Raw genomic sequence first — 18,718 nt, 5'->3', positions numbered from 1 at the left:
TCTTATCTGAGCACTCATGTTACCTTCTGCTTGCTCTGTGACAGCAGGAAGCCAACCACATAGATTGTACTGTTTCTGTCACTCCACATTTATCAAACTTCCTTCATGCATGGAGCCACACCTGCCTTTGAGGGTGGGATGATACTGTATGTAAAGCCCACTGAGACAGGGTCCACATCTGATATTGCGAACAGAGTTAATCTGATCTTACAGAGCTGGTTCGTCGTTGTAATAGTGCTGCATAATTAAAACTGATGGAAATATGCAATTAATATGTGATTCTGATGCCACTCAGCATGAATGTCTTTCTATATCTAACTGTTGCAAAGACAATAAAAAGCATGAACATCTTCTGTGACCTCCCTTTCAATTCTAACCTCTGTCTCTAAACTGTTCTTCACCGTCACTCCCACACATTCACTCCTAGCCCTGTCCATCCACCCAAACCCTTTTATTACAGACCTCTAGTGACACTTCTCCGCTCACCCCAGCCTGTCTGATCTCTCTTCTTCACATCTTGCTCTCCTGTTTACTTTTTCACCTCTCTTACTGTCTGTTTTAGTCTCTTGCCTCTTTTCTTTTTTGCTTTCATAAACTATAGCACTAAGTCTCTCTATCTCCCAGTCCCTGTTAATATTTCATACCAAATACCTTCTACGCAATAGCAGCTCAGCAGCCCATCTTGGTCACCAGGCGTCTGACTCACCTTCTCCCTGAAATTCACACAAAGGTCTTTTTTCAATTTCCTCCATCTGATCTTTGGTTTAGTCACTCCTGTCCTCCTCCTTCTCACCTGCAAAGTCATTCTACAAGTCACCAAGCGATTCTGTCCATTTACACTATCTCCAGTCACCAATGTCACATTCTCTTATCTCAAATTCTGGTGTTACATCTCCTGCACATCACCTTTATCTCTGTTTCCTTCACTAATACGATTGAAGTCTCAAATCAACACCCTTCGTTTTATCAACTCCCCAACACCTAAAGCTGCAAAAACCAGTGTCCTTAGGTTAAATGAGCAGGGTGTAATGTAAAAGGGCACATGGATTTAAATCTTTTAAGTCATTAATCAGATTTGTTACATGGAGCAGACAAGATTTTGAAATAATACGACATAAATTGGTAAATTTTTACTGTTTAAGTTTTTATTGTCTTGTTGTCATGTAGTCTCTGGTTCTCAAATCTAGTTATTTATTTGCTTATTATAAATTAATGTGGCGCAATATTCTACGGCACCGGACGTCTGCAGCGCCAAACAAGTAACAGTGGCGGAGAGAGGGAGGTCACACTGTGGAAAGTTTCGTGTGAATTAACGTGTCGTGTTGGGAGTTTTAGAGCTGCGCCCTCTTCGTTGTAATAATCCAGTGTTTTGTTAATCAAAAATTTCCTCCGTGGTAGCATGATGCTAACAAAGTTAGTGCGAGAGGAGAAGCAGGTTGCTAAATCGAGCCAAGAGTAATCGCTCATGTGCTGCTACTCCTCGGCCTGGCTGAGGGGCGCAAACTGCGACATATGGGCGTCTGCGCTGGCTTAAGCTAAACGCTTGTTTCACCATGCGGGTGTTTTTCTCTATATAAATGCGAGGAAGGGTCTGCAGTTCAAGTTTCCCCAGCGGCAGCTATGAACGGGAAAAAATGCGATTTCGGTGAATTAGCTTGCTAGCTAGTCGTAGCTAAGTGCTAGTGTGGCGCTAACGGCTGACCGTTGGGATCCCTGTCATACTTGTTGCTAATGCGGTAGCGCATGTAAACAAGTCTTTAACGACTTTATCTGAGGAGAAAGAAGTGCTAACCCGCTGCGGCTAATAGAGCTGTGTGGCTAGCCGGGGATTGATGGCGGTGGCACACAACTTTGCGTGTAACTAGTGGTTGATGTTGACACTCCAGTGTAGCCTGTCACCTGATAGCGTTGCTACCTGTGCCGTGTGTACGCTGCTAGCCACGTAAACCGGTCCTGCTCTGTGTTGACGTAGCAGCAGCGGCAGCAGCTAGCTCGCCTGTCGCCTTTAGCCGGCTGCGCTTACTTTGTTATTTACGAGCAACAAAGTCACCGCAGTCCTCGGAAAAAGCCACAACATCCTCAAGATCGGACCTATCCAAGGACATGACGAGCTGCGAGCCAAAATGCGGTAGCTGGACTTGAGCGTGTCTCATGGTCCAGTTGCATTGAGCGGATGATGAAGCGGGTCATCTGGATGGTATCAGGACTAAACCGAAGAATGATGAAGCTGCTTTTTGCCCTCGCTTTGATCGCGTATATTGCCTGTAAGTCCACGTATTCTTGTTTTTGCGTGTTTTGTGATATATAAAGCTGACAACTGAAAAGTCTTTGCTTGTTTTTCTAAACCTTGGCAGTCAAGGTAAATTAGTACTGTATGATTAGTTAAAGCTGGCATAGATTACTCTCTGGTGGTCAAGCCCCTATTATGTAGCTCTAACAAAGTGTTGAATTATTTGTTTGTTCATTAATAGTTCAGTGTGATTTTGAAACCATATTATCCTCTTAGCACTTCAGATTGTTTTATGTTATTGAGCTGTATTTTTTTAACATCAACCATTTCATTGAATTTTCCCTGTTAAACTTATTTGTACCAAAATCTTTCTTGGGTTTTCCACAGGAAGTTACTTTTTTTTGGTCAGTGAACTTATTATTCCCTTAAAAAAGTTTTGTTTTTAAATGTTAATATGACTCATAAGGCTCCAGACACTTTTTCCCTTTACTTCTCATATATTCTTTTACTGTTGTTTTGAGGAACAGATCTTTACAACACCTTTAGTAAAATTGCTAATTTTAGTGTAGGTTATTAAAAAGTCTTTAATTTCATTACATGAAATGTAGTTGCTTGGCTTTAGTCAACAACACCAAGTCCAAGCTAGTCTTGATACCAACGAGGGAGGAGATGCCAATGGTCCTTCAGGTTTGATTGATGTGGTTTCCTGTCTTTTACATAGTGTTATTTATTTTTTTGCTAAATCTTCTTCAATAAATCTTCTAAAAATTAGAATGAAATTGGTTTTCGGAGTTGTCTGAGGCCTGTAGGTCTTAGTCCTCCTCCGCTCAGCCTCCATTGAAGCATATTGTGCTGCTTAGCTCTACACAAGCTTAGCGAAAGCCATTGTGGGTGGTCCACTTTTGGTTCATATGTGTCTGATACAGAAATACCCAGCGGTCTCTGGGTCTTTGTTGGACTGATGTAACTGCTCTGTAAATATTTTTACATGAATCTTGTTTCATGACAACCCTTTTCTCTGCCTTACAGCTGTTTGGGGAACATATACGAACATGAGGTACATTTCTTTCTATATATTCTTACATCTTTAAATTCAGGTACAAGATCACGTTGTCTTTCAGACCTATAAACATTACAGAACAGACTTACAAATAATATAATGCTGTTTTGAATGTCAATATAAATGGGTTATTTGGATTTGAATTGCAGTGGATGGGCGCAGCCAACACAACTCAGACTTGTCATATTTTCCACCCTAGTGTGATTTATTCATCTTAAATGGTTTAGCATCGGTGCTTTAAACTCTAATCAGGATTCTCCCAGGATCTGGAGCTTCAGCAAAAGGATAAATCATCCAAATAAAGTCACAGAGTCACTCTAATGACATTATTTACTGAACATTATGAATGTGATCTACATCAGCAGGGGGCATTCAACTAGTTAAGTTAATCAATCCTGACGGGAACATTTAATGAAAAATGCCTCTTTATACCCTCTCTTGGCAGATATTTAACTCAAGAGCATGATGATGTCTCACGATGTAGTTATTATGTAAAATAATAACTATTTGTCAACCACTGAGTTTCACCTACAGTGGTTTCCCTTATATGTCTTGAAATATATACATGCCTTTTCTTTCATAATAGATCAATTCAAGAAAATGAAGAAAATGCGATCAAGGAGAAAATTAATGACGTGAGTTAAACTTTGCTGTATTTAAATTCACTTATTGTTGTCTTTTGCAGTTTTGAATTTCTCTGTTGTGTTCTATCAGCCAGTATCTTCATTATTTAAGAATTAAATACAGGAGTTAAACAAGCACATACCAAACGTTCTTAAAGTGTTATGTAGAAATGACATATATTACAGATACAAATTATAATTGCTTCAGGTTTTAATCTAACTTTATGCTTATCAAGTGTTGCAGGTGCTCGCTAAATTAATTACATCAGCTTGACCTTAGATTTCAAAGACTTGACGGGTCTGTAGAATCAATCACACTTCTGGCAGCCTAACAGGCAAAAATCGTTTTGATGATTTCAAAGAAAATGCATCTGCTACTATGGAAGAATTGACATTTAGTTAGGCTATGAAAGTCAAGTCACAAATCATAAACTCTCCTCAAGGACTTCATGACCCTCTGTCCAGCAGATGTGTCACAGTCGGCACACAGCCTTATGTTCATGTATTCATGTATGGAGTAGTTGCTTTACATCCATGATGTGTCTTTCTCCCTTCCTCCTTTTTAAAGCTTCCCCTGCTTTCATCAGTTCTGACCCTGCCTGCACATATCTGCTATTTTATAAGTTAGGCTAAAGATCTATACTCTATGCAACATCTATCTATCTATAAAACACTCAACAATGAGCAAGAGCAGAGGTAGTAACACATAAAGCTGAAAAATATATTTTTTATAAACAGGTGACAAGGAAGAAGAATAACAATAAACATGAAAATTATATCAATCTAACCATCAGTTTACATTAAATGCCGTGTCTGTTGTTACAACCTTTGAGAAAGACATTCAGCGGCCAGTTCAGCACTGAAGGCCTTTCAATCTCCCCTCTCCTTCAGGCTTTGGCTCCTCTCAGGGAAAAGATTCATGATCTGGAACAAAGGTAGGTTTAGTGTTATATGTCAAGTACAGTAACAAGGGCATTTAGCAGGAATAATCTTTGTGCAGTGTATTGAGATAAGCATGTACATTATGTTATATTTTTCATATATTAAGTTTTTTTTCTAAAAAACAATATGAAACCTAATGGCTGAAATGAATAGTTTAATTATAGAACAAGCAATTACTTTGACTTTTCATTATTTATTCATTCTTATTCTTGCTGCTGCTGCTTTCTAATTATCTCTAATACTGAACGAGTCACTCACAGAGGCGAGAATAAAAACTGAACATTGTTAGAACCTTGCATAAAAAGGTTAATGTTAATGTCTGTTCAGATTCCCATAAATAAAGTGTTTCTTTCTCTCTCAAAGTTTTTCCCAGAAATATCCACCTGTGAAATTCCTGTCAGAAAAGGATAGAAAGAGAATTTTGGTACGTGACAACCCTGTATTATACTGTGGTCACAGTGAGCTTATTTGACATTGCTGTACAGTTCTCAACACAATGAAAATGTTATGTTAATTCAACCTTAACATAAGAGCATGTTACTACTGGTGCTCATACAAGTGGTGCACATTTCCTTTGACTGACGTCTTCTGCAAACCTTCACATTTGATTGGTACATGTGTTAGTGGCCATGTCCTGACAAGACATGGTTATACTCTACAATGATTAAGTCACTCAAATATGTTTTGCTAATAATTAACCTACCAGCACTCCTGCACGCCTCAACCTCTTGTGTGTTTCAAGATGAAATTTATTATTGCTCTTTTATTTGCCTTAAAACAAAGTTGTATTCCTCTGCTAGATTACTGGAGGTGCTGGTTTTGTTGGGTCCCACCTGACTGATAAGCTGATGATGGATGGCCATGAGGTTACTGTGGTTGACAACTTCTTCACAGGGAGAAAGAGAAACGTGGAGCACTGGATTGGTCATGAAAACTTTGAGCTCATCAATCATGATGTGGTGGAGCCTCTCTATATTGAAGGTGAGTGAGGGAGTAAATGGTGAGTGATGACACTTTTACTCACTGTTAAGGTTTAAAGCTGAATTGCAACCGAAAGTTAAACAATTATCCTGTTAACACAAAGGTCTAATGGGCATTTATATATTATTACATGAAGGTTTACTGCTTACCTGCTCTTAATATTCTAAATTTCTCATGATACTGTTCGCATGGTTCCATGCGGTTATTATAGCGTGTGACAAAGATAGCTACTGTGGTGTAATGTGGCAGACACTAAATAACCCCCTGCAGATGTGTGGGTGCTCCGACGTTTTGGTAATGGACAGGAAATGTCTCATTGTTCCAGCCTTGTTGCTATGGTTTGTTAGCCCTGCAGCCTGCTGACAAGGGATTTATGTAAGCTGACTGAATTAATAGCTGCAATATCATTAACGATGAATAGAGTAAAGATCTATTGCAGTATATAAGTTGTATTTTTGAGTGAAGTGATTAATTTGCCAACTCTGAGTTATTGGCATATACTTTACTCAGTTTATGCTGAGATAACATTGGATGGTCTCAGCAGAACAACACAAACAAGGACAGTGTTAGTGATTCTCCAGTTTTATAGGTTGATAGGACCTAGACATAATCTAGTATGCTATCACTGTATGAATTTGCACAGGCTAGCTGGCAGACACATCAGCGCCAATAAATAAAAATAAAATATACATGAAGTTACACAGACACCAAACAAGAAGCTCCACTACCGTGACTGTAGCAAATGCAAACACGTAAACATGGCTCCTATTGCTGTGTCTTTGTAGTTGAAATATGATATTTGTAAAAATCCACCAGCTTTGAATACCAGCCAAGAGTCTCGTGATGTGTGAAAATGGGAAATCTGGAGGAAGTTTTAAGTTTTGCTGATGGAATAAGATGGAAGGCTGCACCATCAAAGTGACTGCTCCCACCAGGATGCATCATGGCTGTCGTGACAATTACAGCCGTGCATGTGGTAGATAAAAGGAAATAAAGCAATGGAAAATTAAGGAAAGTCTTCACTAACTCTCGGACAAATTACTCTCGGACACCCTGTTGCTGCATAGGATTCTGAAATCAGTGTGTGTATTTTGCTGACAAGAACCAGGGATGGTGATGAATGGCAGACATGCTTTGGAGAAGCAGTTAGAACTGTGTTCATGTTTCTGACCCTGTCACTGATCATTTGCATGCAAATGTTCAAATTTATGCAGCAACTGGAACTGTGATAGCTGATATGTGGAAGTGTTATTTATTAGGTAATGTACCTTGAGAATGAACTCAAGAAAATTATATACCCGAATTTGCCCGTCTCATACTTGTCTTCAGCTCCACCATTTAAATGCTTTTGTATGGTGTTCTCCCCCGAGTAGCCAGCACTATAAAAATATTTCTTCGTATGTCAGAAGGTGACGTGACTTTTTCTTCCTGCTTCTCACAGTGGATCAGATCTATCACCTGGCATCTCCAGCCTCACCACCTAACTACATGTACAACCCCATCAAAACCCTGAAGACCAACACCATTGGTACACTTAACATGCTCGGTGAGTAAGTGCATAATGCATAACTTAGTCCACCTATTTATGATGATTGCTTTCATAATGAGCGAAGTTAAAGCAAGAATTTTTCTTTTATATTTTTATTTTTCAAATCTGCTTTAATCACATTATTCACCTAATAGAAAACAATTACATTAAATTCAAAAGTCACTAATTTAAAAAAAAAGTGTAGCATAAAGTCATCAGCTCAAATAAAGCAGAAGCTGTTAAATATTCAAAATGGTAGTTTACACTGATGACATTTGTTCTAATGAATTCATTATCGGAAATGACCATGAATCCCATGACTCAAACACAAGACCTTTGTCTGTATATCCGTCTTGGATAAAGCCAATGTTTTGACATTGTGTAGCCTGTTATGGTGCAGTGTGTTCCATCACACCTTTTCAGTTCGTATGCGTCTGCTCAGGTTTAAGGCCAGAGTTTAATCTCCTTATGTAAAAGGACACTGTTTGACTTTTCTTTTCTCAGGGCTGGCCAAACGTGTGGGTGCCAGACTTCTTCTGGCTTCTACTTCTGAGGTTTATGGAGGTAAGGCCCCAGAAGAGCTGGTTCCATGTTCACAGACTCTGTATGTGAATTGTTAACTTTACATACAGCCCTGGAAAGGAAACACAGCGAATTGTAGGAACATATGTGTACAGAACTAAATGTTATTCTCTGAGCTGACCCCAGTAAAGCCCATTTAGTTCTTAATGCCCAGAATAACATGACAACACATCCTGAAATCATCCATCTGAATATTGAACCATTTGAATTGGACTAGTGAGCCATATTTTATGGACTCATCCAGCTCAGGTTGTGCAGATGGTAAAGCCATAAAACTATAAACCTACATAGATAAAGCTTGATTAGATTGTTTTGCAAGCCGAGTTGTTTTCTCTAATTTGTTGGAAGCTAAAATGCAGCAGTGATGATCTTCACATTTGTCTGAAGTGTCACATGTTCCATTTATATATTCTCAGACCCAGAGGTGCATCCTCAAAATGAGGAGTACTGGGGACACGTGAATCCAATTGGTCCACGAGCGTGTTATGATGAGGGGAAGCGCGTGGCCGAGACGATGTGTTATGCCTACATGAAACAGGTACGACCGCTGAAGTTGAACTGCGTACAGAGAAAATGACAGGTCGCTTAGAGATCCTCCTTCCACTCAACATCTCAGTGAGTCAACTAATCAATTAATTAAAAATTATTTTTTTTCCCCACAAGAGTATATAACTGCCTCTAATTATAACTTCTTCAGTGTCAGCATATAAGATTCAGGTGCTGCTAAGGGGTTGTTTTCGAGAGGATATTCTGGTTTTTGTTAAGACATGGCAGAGAATCTTGTGTTGAGACTGGACTGGAGTTATGTGTTGAAAAATGTACTTTAAAATGTCATAGGCTTTTAAACAGCTCACATGACACTTAATATTTTTTCCTGGTGATTGACGCCAGCCTTTGATGATCAGATATGATTAGCTTCTCATGCATTTGCTTCAGGCAGGTGATATTTATTTATTGCCCTCGCCTCCTGCTCCACCGCAGCTCCTCATTATTTCCTTCACACTTTTCTTGGAAATTGCCTGTCTTCAATATCGGACTGTCAGTCTTTTCAGTAGATTGACAAGAATATCACACACTACATCTATAGCCTGGTCATGTAATCGAAATATATTAACATTTAAAAAATGATGAGTGCTCGTCTTCTCTGCTTCTCAGGAGGTGAAAACTGTGACATGACTTTGTAGCAGTCCATATTTAGTTAATAATGATATTGTGCTGACATCATGTATTTAAAGTCAATTTTTGACCCATGGGCAAATTATCCACATGTGCAAAGCTAAATAAAGAAATGTAGAAGTTAGAAAGATGTAAAGGAATATACATTTACAAATTGGTTAACAACATTGCTGCACAGTTGTGTTGCTGATCAACTGCAAATAGTCTTCCTTTGGCAGAAGCAATAAATGAGCTGCTTCGAAGGTGTGTGACATTAAGTAAATATTCTCGTGATGGCTTGAGATCACACCAGCATTGCTGCCAGCCAGTGCAAGCTAACACTAGTGCTGCTTCAACAGATGCCGGCAGCGTTGCTTTATGATGTCATCTGTGTGTTACGGTGATAATTACGGTTACCTTGACTTGCACTCCAAACAGGGGAAACCAGATTGAGTGGAAGGAAATGTTCTTTTATTAGTTTGATAGTGGTTCTTGGTTTAGACACAAGTCAAAGTACATACGTTCAATTCACTGTCACATAACATGTACATAGCATGTAATAACGAGAGTACGTAATGAAAACTCCATCATCTCCACCACCTAACCGTACAGGTTTCTCATGTTATAGTGGCAGAACAGGAAGTAAAATGCGATCAGTGCTGCGCATACAGATTTGAGATTTAATGTTCTTTACTACTAACTAAAAGGCTTCATGTTAATTTCCAGCTGTTAGGACTTGTAGTGTGTTTAACATTCATACAGTAGGTCTTCAGTCCCGACTTGACCTTGGTTACGCGGCCACACTTTATTAATGGCTTTGCCTGGCGGCTCAGTATTTGCTGCTTAATCTGCATGAACCTTGGCATTAAGAACAGTGTGCCTCAGTGTGACTGGGGGTCTCTGCTGCTGCTGCTGCTGCTGCAAATAAGACCTTGCTATTCAATATAGGGACAAGTCACATCTCTAGTCAAAACCAGCTGAATTATTGTTGTTTTTGTGGGGAGATGCACCCAATTATTAATAACCTGTTGAATTTTATGCTTGACACGAGTATGAAACTGGTTTGATTTTTAAGTTCTGTGGTTACTACTTTGAAATGTTGTGCTTGCATTCAAATGCACATTAATTTTTCTCGTTCATGACAGGGCGATCTATCAATGCCTTCTCCAGACCTTAGTCATGTTATCATTGTGTCCTTGTTCATGTCTGTACTGAAATAATTTCCATGTGGTGTCCATTGAATTTCATGTTCAGTATTTTTAAGAAAACAATCTGCATAATTTTCATGTTTTTATTCATAATGATCTACATTTCAGTCATGCATAAGGTTGACTGTAGAAGGCCATGGGTTTTTAAAAAGGTGTGTTTTCACGTGACTTCAGATGGCAGTCAGTTCATTTTATGTGGGTTGTGTATACAGTTCCTCTAAATGTACACTGTAGGAAGAACCTGGTAGCACAGTAGAATCTATTTATTAAATGTCAAACATTTTCTTCCATGTTTGTTCCTAGGAAGGAGTAGAAGTGAGAGTGGCGAGAATCTTCAACACCTTCGGTTCTCGAATGCACATGAACGATGGACGTGTTGTCAGCAACTTCATCCTGCAGGCTCTACAGGGAGAACCTCTCACTGTGCGCAGTTTAGCTTTACCTTCATGTCAGCAGCCATTGTGTGTGTTTGATGGCTCTAATTCCCAACTTGTTATACCATAGTTTTTTTTTTTATAATCCCTGAATAGTTAAGGTCGTTTCACTTTAAATTCAAGAGAAACTGTCCAACATTATTGTACCTACTGTATCTGTATTTCAATTTGCTTTAAGAAATTCCAATCGGTTTCCTTTTGTGTTGTAGGTTTATGGTACTGGTTCCCAAACACGAGCGTTTCAATACGTAAGGTAAGATCAGCAACTGAAGGCACGTGTTTTTTTTTTTTAATATCTTCGGATGAATTAGTAATAAAGTAATATACATTATTTATTGGAGTTTACAAACGTTAGAACGCTAAATAATGACTGAATTACTTTTTATCTGACAGAAAGCTGCATCTGAATGAGAAGCAGTTTAACAGCTCCACCAGTGTTTTGTAGAAAGGTGGTAGATGGCTCATGGTTTGAGGCACTGAGTTTGTGCTGCACTTAAGTGCAGACTATTGATCCTGGCATTCCTCAAGTGCCTCTGCTGAATTCTAGTGTTTCGAAAGTTCTTTGTTTTGTCCTTCTGATTATTTTCATTGAGACTGTTGTAAATAACACACACACCTCTATATAATGCTGGGCAACCCAACATGCATAAAGTGAATGGAGAAATCAGATAGGTCTGTTGCCTACTTATTTATTGTTATTTGCAGCAGTTTCCATTAGCCTGTATTAACCTGCTTGTCATGGTCAATTGTACATTTCGGTGCATTCTTGGTGGCTTATTGAACAGGTTTCTGCTGATGCTGACTAGTGAGGCAGGTTGGGCAAATAAAGGAAAGAATTTCAATTAGACTTTATCTTGAGAGGCTGTGCGAGGTCTGTTTTGTTTCTGCTACTGTGGGTGTATTTACGCATGTTCTCAGCATCTTCTCAGCATCTTCTCCAAGGCCTTGGCAGGTAATCTGATGAAAAGCAAATGACTCACAGCACTGCACTGACTGTCAGCCCAGGCCCACAGAACTCCTACGCACTTTGTCTTTTCTGCCATTTTGTGATCTAGTTTTAAAGTATACTGATCTTGGTAGGGATTTATTGATTGTCATTGTCACTCTGGTGGATTGGGATTAGCACATGTCATGAGCTGAAGCTTATTGATGTATCTCTGTCTAATTTGTTTTCCAGTGATCTGGTGAACGGCCTGGTGTTGTTGATGAACAGTAACGTCAGCAGTCCAGTCAATCTGGTGAGATCCACGGTATTTACTTACTCGGATGCTGGACCTTGTGTTCACAGTGATGTGATGGAAGGTTTTGTTTGCAGGGGAACCCAGAGGAGCACACCATATTGGAGTTCGCTCAGCTGATCAAGAGTCTTGTTGGTAAGAGTGTGTGTGTGTGTGTGTGTGTGTGTGTGTGTGTGTGTGTGTGTGTGTGTGTGTGTGTGTGTGTGTGTGTGTGTGTGTGTGTGTGTGTGTGTGTGTGTGTGTGTGTGTGCGCATGTGTGTGTGTGTGTGTGTGTGTGTGTGTGTGTGTGTGTGTGTAAACACACAGGTGCCTTGGTCCAGTTTATCTCTGTTTACTCAGGCTCAGCTCACCCGTCTGCCTTTTTCTTAAAATTCTTTTTCATCCTCATATCAGTTTTTTAGTCAGACCTCTGTGGCACAGTGATCTCTGGAACATAAAGCTATCTATTTCTCTGGAGGAATAATGGAAAATTTATTTCCCAGTTTGCTTTCATCACTTTCATAACAACAATGAAAGCGGCTCAGATTATTGACTGTTTTATTGGCATTTTACTATATACACAGAGTAAAGTTGGCTTTGCGCTATATTAATTATACTTTTTTTCCAGTAGTACTAAAAGGTTTAAGAACTGTATTAAATCTTGTATGTGCAAAACATACAGACAGAAACAAAAGAACCTCACGCTGACGAGTCATTTATAATCTCATGGGTTTTTTACACAGTAAGTCGGAGTGAGATTGAGTTCCTTCCAGAGGCCCAGGACGACCCACAGAGGCGAAGACCTGACATCACTAAAGCGAAAATTTCGCTCAACTGGGAGCCAGTGGTACGTGTGACCCAAACCTGTCTGCAGGAATATTCTGAAACATTCACATGTGCACACACACAGTCATGCAATATGCACAGTAAATGTTTTAATACCGAGGAGCTCAGTGCAAATTTAGGGATTTAATGGACCAGTAAAGCAACAAAACAAACATCAAAAGAAACAGAGATTTAGACACGGACATAAAGGGGTTATTAAAAGTCATTATTACCCTGTTCTCTTAATATTAGTACAGTATTTCTAAAGTATGGTAACTTGAATATGATAAATTATGAAAAACACAGGTCAGGTTGATAATATTTATGTCAGCAATATAATGTTTGTGTGTGTATATAAATATAATCCATATTTTTATGGCCCCATAACATTTGTACTTATTATAGAGAGATACTATATTAATATTATATTAAATGTCTGTTTCTCACATCAGGTTCCATTGGAAGAAGGCTTGAACAAAACTATTCAGTACTTCAGCAGAGAACTGGAGCATCAGGCCAACAACCAGTACATCCCCAAACCTAAAGCCGCCCGCATGAAGAAAGGAAGACCTAGACATAACTGACTTTCCACTGACAGATGTTAAGACTCCTTGAACAGCACTTCTCAGAAATACACTGAGTAATGCACTCTGGAAAATGATCTATGTGTGTTTTTTGAGAAGCAGAGACTGTTTGTCATTAATTCACTTTTAAAAGATCCAGCTGCCTCGCGTTGGGCCTGCAGCTGCACCGTGGGTAAGCCTGGCCTTCCTTACCAGACTTTGCTTGACTGGACGAGCCTGAATTGAGGAGGAGAGAATTCTGAAACCCAGCCTACTTTATTTGTGGATTTTTGTTTTTGCTATTTAAAACCAACATCTTTGCGAACCGCTTGTACTGTGCATCAGTGATTTGTGTTATTTCTTCAGTTGGTGTTTGTCTCTGGAGAAGAGCTGACTTTATTGTTCCACCGGATGATTTGTCCTCTTTTGTGGACACGCAGGCTGCACAACAAATCCTCTGGATTCTTACAGCATCATTATCTGTTCTTCAGGACATCATTGTGTTGTGAATTATGCATTTCAGGTGAAGATGCTATTTTAATAAAATATTTTCAGTGTTTTGTGTATGATATTAGGGAGACAATATCTTGTGTGTGCTTGTGCAAGTGTTCAGTTGTCAAGCAGAGGTTTATATCGTTTGCATGAGCAGATGCAGCGGTAGAGTGAAGGTGTGTGGTTGATAGATTCAACCAAGCCATAACTTAAATTGGTGATTTTGAAGTTGATGTGTGATTCAAAAAATTGTCCTTTTATTTAAAGGGACATGGACGATAGCTGCTCATTCTGTTTTTTGCTTATTGAAGGGAAGGCGTGATGCCTTATTTGGTGGAGCGGCCAATCTATACAGTACTTAATTAGCGTTTTCTTGGTTGTATGATGACAAAAGAAGTGCTTCAGGTCTTTTATTATCGCACTTTAAGTGTAATACACAATTATGCCTAAATAAGGGGGTTTCCAAATATTTTTACTGTTACAGATTAAAATCAGCAGCTGTGGAGGGAGTAAAAGTTAAGGCTGCCTTGGTAAGAAGCTACTCGCTGACTCAGACAAAGGAAGGAGCCTCTGGCCAGCGGGTCCTGGGACTTCTGTGAATGCCGTGGGGGTTAATAGTAGTCGTAGTTGACGTTCGCCCCGTGTCTGTAGGAGCTGGGGTGCTGCGGGGCGAGCGGGGCGTTTTCATCGTAGTGGTGCTGACGTCCCTGATCATTGGCTCGTGCGTGGTCCATCCAGTACGACAGGTCAGCCTCCAGCCTCTGGTGAGGAAGAGCACGGCGGACGCGCCTCGTTAGGAGAGGGCCCTGACAAGTGTCTGGCGTTCAGAGCTGATAACAGGCCCACAGAGACCGGCGGCAGGCTCGGATGTGGCGAACGCTGAAAAGGCCAGCGCTCTGACAGCTTCGACCTTTTGAGCTAAACGCATCCATGCATCAGTCGGAGAAATACTGCAACAATTGCTGAAAGGGAAATACTGTCAGCTGTCACGGACGCTGGCCGGTCGGGTTGTTCTGTGCACCGCGTTTTCCTTTTCGCTGCTTTTATCTGCCCTGTCATTCATCAGTCTCTAGTGGATTTCACACGACGCTGACTTGGAAGACGAGTAAACCGGCTCCGTTGTGCTCCGTGTGAGAGGTTAGACGTATTTATGTCTACATTTGTCTAATAATTCAGTCAGGCAGGAACACTTTTCACGTCATGAAGCCCGATCACAGACTCTGACTCTTCTCCCTCTCTTGTTTCAGCCTGTTTAAACCTGACAGTCATTTGTGACATACAGTGAAGAGCAAAGCTCCATTTCCCCTAGTAAATCTGGTTTTTGCTGACTCCTGGTGGTTTAACGCGTCACTCTTTTGCAGTCACTTTAGATCAGTAACGAGTGAGGTGAACACTTCTGGCCATTATGTTCACCAGAACCGACCAGGACGAACCTGATGACGTCGCTGTACAGACTCCTGGGGAATCCAAAGCATTCCCAGGCCAGGTGAGACGCACTGTATCATCTCTCCAATCACACATTTCTGTCTTCTCACTCCTGTAAATACCAGCTCACCTGCTCATCATATCCCATGGACATGAACTGCGCGATCCACTGCTGCACGTCTGGTCTGGTGCGATCCCAAATGTGCCTCCTGGTCCTGCTGAGCTTGGCCAGGAACTCTTGAGCCTTGGACGGTTGGATGGCGACGGACGACTTCGAGGGGCCGGCAGCTGCTGCTGCCACTGGGTGGGGGCACAACAGTAAGAGGTGTGTTTTACTGGAGTTGGTCTTGGTTGGTGATGTAAGAATACTGTATTGTGTTTGCATGGGTGGTACCATCTCTCTTTCTTAGTATCTTGTGCAAGCTGCCTCCACTGGACGCATCTGTAAAGGGGTCAAGGGACTAATGAGCTGCAGGACAACACCCGTTTTCCATGCAGGTACGTCAGACTGACTGATGATTGTTCAGTCAATGTGGATGTTAATATGTTCTTAAGGCTGACATTAATTATACACCTACAGTTACACTATTCACTTTTCTCTGCATGACATCTCTTTTATACATGTGATTGTTCTCAGTTTTCATAATAGATGCAAATGTTGAAGTGGGGCCCTCTGTCATTAACAGAGAACTAGTAACTGTTCAATTTGCATATAAATATATTTGCCAGAGTGTTTTTCATGGCCGTGTGTTATCGCTGTGGTGCGCAGTAATGAGTTGTTTTGTACTTTTGGACGCTACACAGACAGGGGTACTTCACAGAACTGCTTATTCTCAGAGAATATGCACAGAACAGCAGTGCACATCGTGCCTTAATCATAAAATATCATGGTTCAGTTAGAAGGGGGAATTGGGGAAAATGGCTTTCTGCACATAGCTTGTACTGCACGTCACACTAACTGTTGGACAGATCAACTTTAAAAAGAAACAATAAGGTCCAATAAGCAGAAAGACATAACTACTAGAGTTTACTTTTTGCCTGCTCTCCAGTTTTAATGTTGTCATACTTTATTATAGACATTCTACGGATTCAATCACGCCACAGTTTTATGAACAAAAAGTAAAGTAGAAGAAATGAAACTCACCTCCGAGCGCCAACACTAGCAACAGTGCAGCCAGCCCAGTTAAGCTGACATAGAACTGCTGGGATGCCATCTTATAGACACTGTACAGATCTGCATAAAGACCCGAGAGAACTGAGCAGGCTCCGGCACAAAGGGGAGGGTGGGCGGCCAATGGAAACTGGCCTATGGCGGAGGAATGCGGTTAACCTCCCTGCCTACAGAAACGCGGCAGCATCTGGGAGCATTTACCGTCTTGAGTCTTCATCCGTGTCCTTTCCCATCTCCCATTGAGGCGACGCACAGTGAGACGGAAGCAAACGCTGCATGTGGCCCGTCACGCAGGTTAATTCTGTGAAATGATACGCGGGCCTTGGAAATATTGAAGTTAGGCTTTTCTGAAAGGAGACGCAGCGGATGGAAATGTGTTTGCAGTTAGCAGGAAGTGTTTTGCTGAAGCAATTGATTCTCTATTGACACATCAGTCAAATCCTTTTTGGAATTATATGCTTGAAAAAGAGTGACTGTAACATTTACTACAGCAGCTTCTCCTGATGCTACTGAGATGAACTGATAAGAGGAGAAAAGATCGTGCTCTCTATGTGTCATGACGTCCCAGATGGAAGAAGCTCAGTGCTGCATGAGGTTTAATAGAGCTGAGTCCCATTGTCAGGCCCTGGGTGGGTTTTACGTCCTGGCTGAATGTCATGAAAAGCATAAAAATCTCTCTCTGGCTGCCCTCATCCCTCCAGACTTCTGACTGCAGCCAGGCTCAGTATCTGCAGCGTTGGGCAGGTTTCTCTAATCTTGTTGTGAACCGCTCTGATGTCTGACTCTGCTGCAAGTTTCCTCAAAACGACGGCACCTTTTCAGCTCACGTCGCGTAAGCAAAACTTTTTCAGTGAACATTTTCCTGCAAATCAGCCCAACTGTGCAGAGGTTCGCTTCTGAAGCGCGTGTGTGTGTGTGTGTGTGTGTGTGTGTGTGTGTGTGTGTGTGTGTGTGTGTGTGTGTGTGTGTGTGTGTGTGTGTGTGTGTGTGTGTGTGTGTGTGTGTGTGTGTGTCGTATGTAGCACTGGAATGCAGGAAACCAGAATCTGCCAGATGATTGTGCTGCTTTCATGAAGAGAGTGAGGGGGGAGTAAACAGAAAGAGGAAAGAAACCAGATGAGGAGAAAATCAGGATCGGTTCCATTTAGACAGTCTCTTTTTTTTTTTTTTTTTTGATGTCGTCATTCAGCCTGTGCTGGTGATGTTTGCGCCGTCTTTGCTTCCAGCTGTGCGTCTCACGTCTCACTTAGCTGAACGGCTGCATGAGAATAGGGGAAAAATAAGATGAGCTCCTTCTGGAGGGAATCGAATTGAACCAAGCCATGAATGATGCGCTGTAAAGGTCGCTGAGGAGCCCAGGCCCTCGTTTTGCTGCCGCTGAAGAACAGGCTGGGGGCGACTCGTGCTTCCTGAGCGGCTTCATGCGCTCGCTGTCCTCCGGCTCACGTTTCCACTGAAGGTGGAAAACAGCAACGCATGCAGTAGGTGGATTCCTGAGGACAGATCTTCAGGGTTTTAGTTTCAAAAATCACTGGATGGAAAAACAATTATTTCTCAGGTTTCTTTTATTCGCCTTTAGTCATTTTCAGTCATGGACCCAGAGAAAATGAGGAGAGGCATGAAAGGCTGGAAAGGCGGAGATCTCAGTGTTTCTGAGAGGATTCATAGCTTTCCGTTTCGATCGCGCTCGTCCAGATTTGCCTGGAAAGAGGAGCAAAGCGTTGGTACATGTGGACGCTCGCGTTTCACACGTCTGCCTGCGAAAATTCCTGGACACAGATAAAGCAGATCATAATCCTCTCTATAGTTCTGCCAGGAACTGGAACATCACGAGATCAGAAAAGTACTGAACACGGATGAACACGGATCCGTGCTCCAGAACACATTGTCCTCTCAGTTCCTTCACCCTCATTCATGTCTTCATCTCGGCCTCCTGGTGTGACGTTAGAACCAGTGACAGACTAATAGTAGTGGCTGAAAAGCTCTTATCCCCTGAAAGATATTTTAACTGATATAATGCATTTTCCCAGTGCTTTAAATTGGGTTTGGCTTGTTTTCTCTCTGCACTCATCACAGGTGATTCCTACTTGGTGTCAAACCTCCGAGCCTCATCTTATCCGTGTGCTCCTCCAGGATGAATAAATGTTTTCACTGCACATCTTCTGGACGCCAACGCTCCACCATCCTCCTGACTGACCTGCTCCTCCGTGCTCCCATCAAAGCAGAGACACAAACGGGTACGAACCTTGTTTTTAGGTTGTCCATTTGTCTGGGGTGCCTC

General features: G+C 41.3%; 2 protein-coding genes across 2 annotated transcripts; one reads left to right on the top strand and one right to left on the bottom strand.

The window, feature by feature from the left end:
- Positions 1-1,263: 1,263 nt before the first annotated feature.
- uxs1 (UDP-glucuronate decarboxylase 1) lies at positions 1,264-13,918 on the top strand. Its single transcript, XM_029137512.3, has 15 exons — positions 1,264-2,264; positions 3,260-3,287; positions 3,877-3,925; positions 4,805-4,848; positions 5,219-5,279; positions 5,656-5,836; positions 7,278-7,382; positions 7,869-7,928; positions 8,363-8,484; positions 10,613-10,732; positions 10,953-10,996; positions 11,921-11,981; positions 12,059-12,116; positions 12,705-12,808; positions 13,239-13,918. The coding sequence occupies exons 1-15, from the start codon at positions 2,174-2,176 to the stop codon at positions 13,368-13,370; spliced, it is 1,260 nt and encodes a 419-aa protein (XP_028993345.1). The 5' UTR covers positions 1,264-2,173; the 3' UTR covers positions 13,371-13,918.
- A 320-nt stretch (positions 13,919-14,238) lies between these two features.
- Positions 14,239-16,570, bottom strand: ecrg4a (ECRG4 augurin precursor a). Its single transcript, XM_029137515.3, has 4 exons — positions 16,411-16,570; positions 15,661-15,708; positions 15,397-15,566; positions 14,239-14,602 (listed from the first exon to the last, which is right to left on the bottom strand). Exons 1-4 carry the CDS (start codon positions 16,478-16,480, stop codon positions 14,453-14,455), a joined length of 438 nt encoding a protein of 145 aa, XP_028993348.1. The 5' UTR covers positions 16,481-16,570; the 3' UTR covers positions 14,239-14,452.
- Between the last annotated feature and the right edge of the window lie 2,148 nt (positions 16,571-18,718).

The sequence above is a fragment of the Betta splendens genome, chromosome 21 (genome assembly GCF_900634795.4).
Source record: "Betta splendens chromosome 21, fBetSpl5.4, whole genome shotgun sequence".
Lineage (NCBI taxonomy): Eukaryota > Metazoa > Chordata > Actinopteri > Anabantiformes > Osphronemidae > Betta > Betta splendens.
This window is presented reverse-complemented; position numbering and strand designations above follow the sequence as displayed.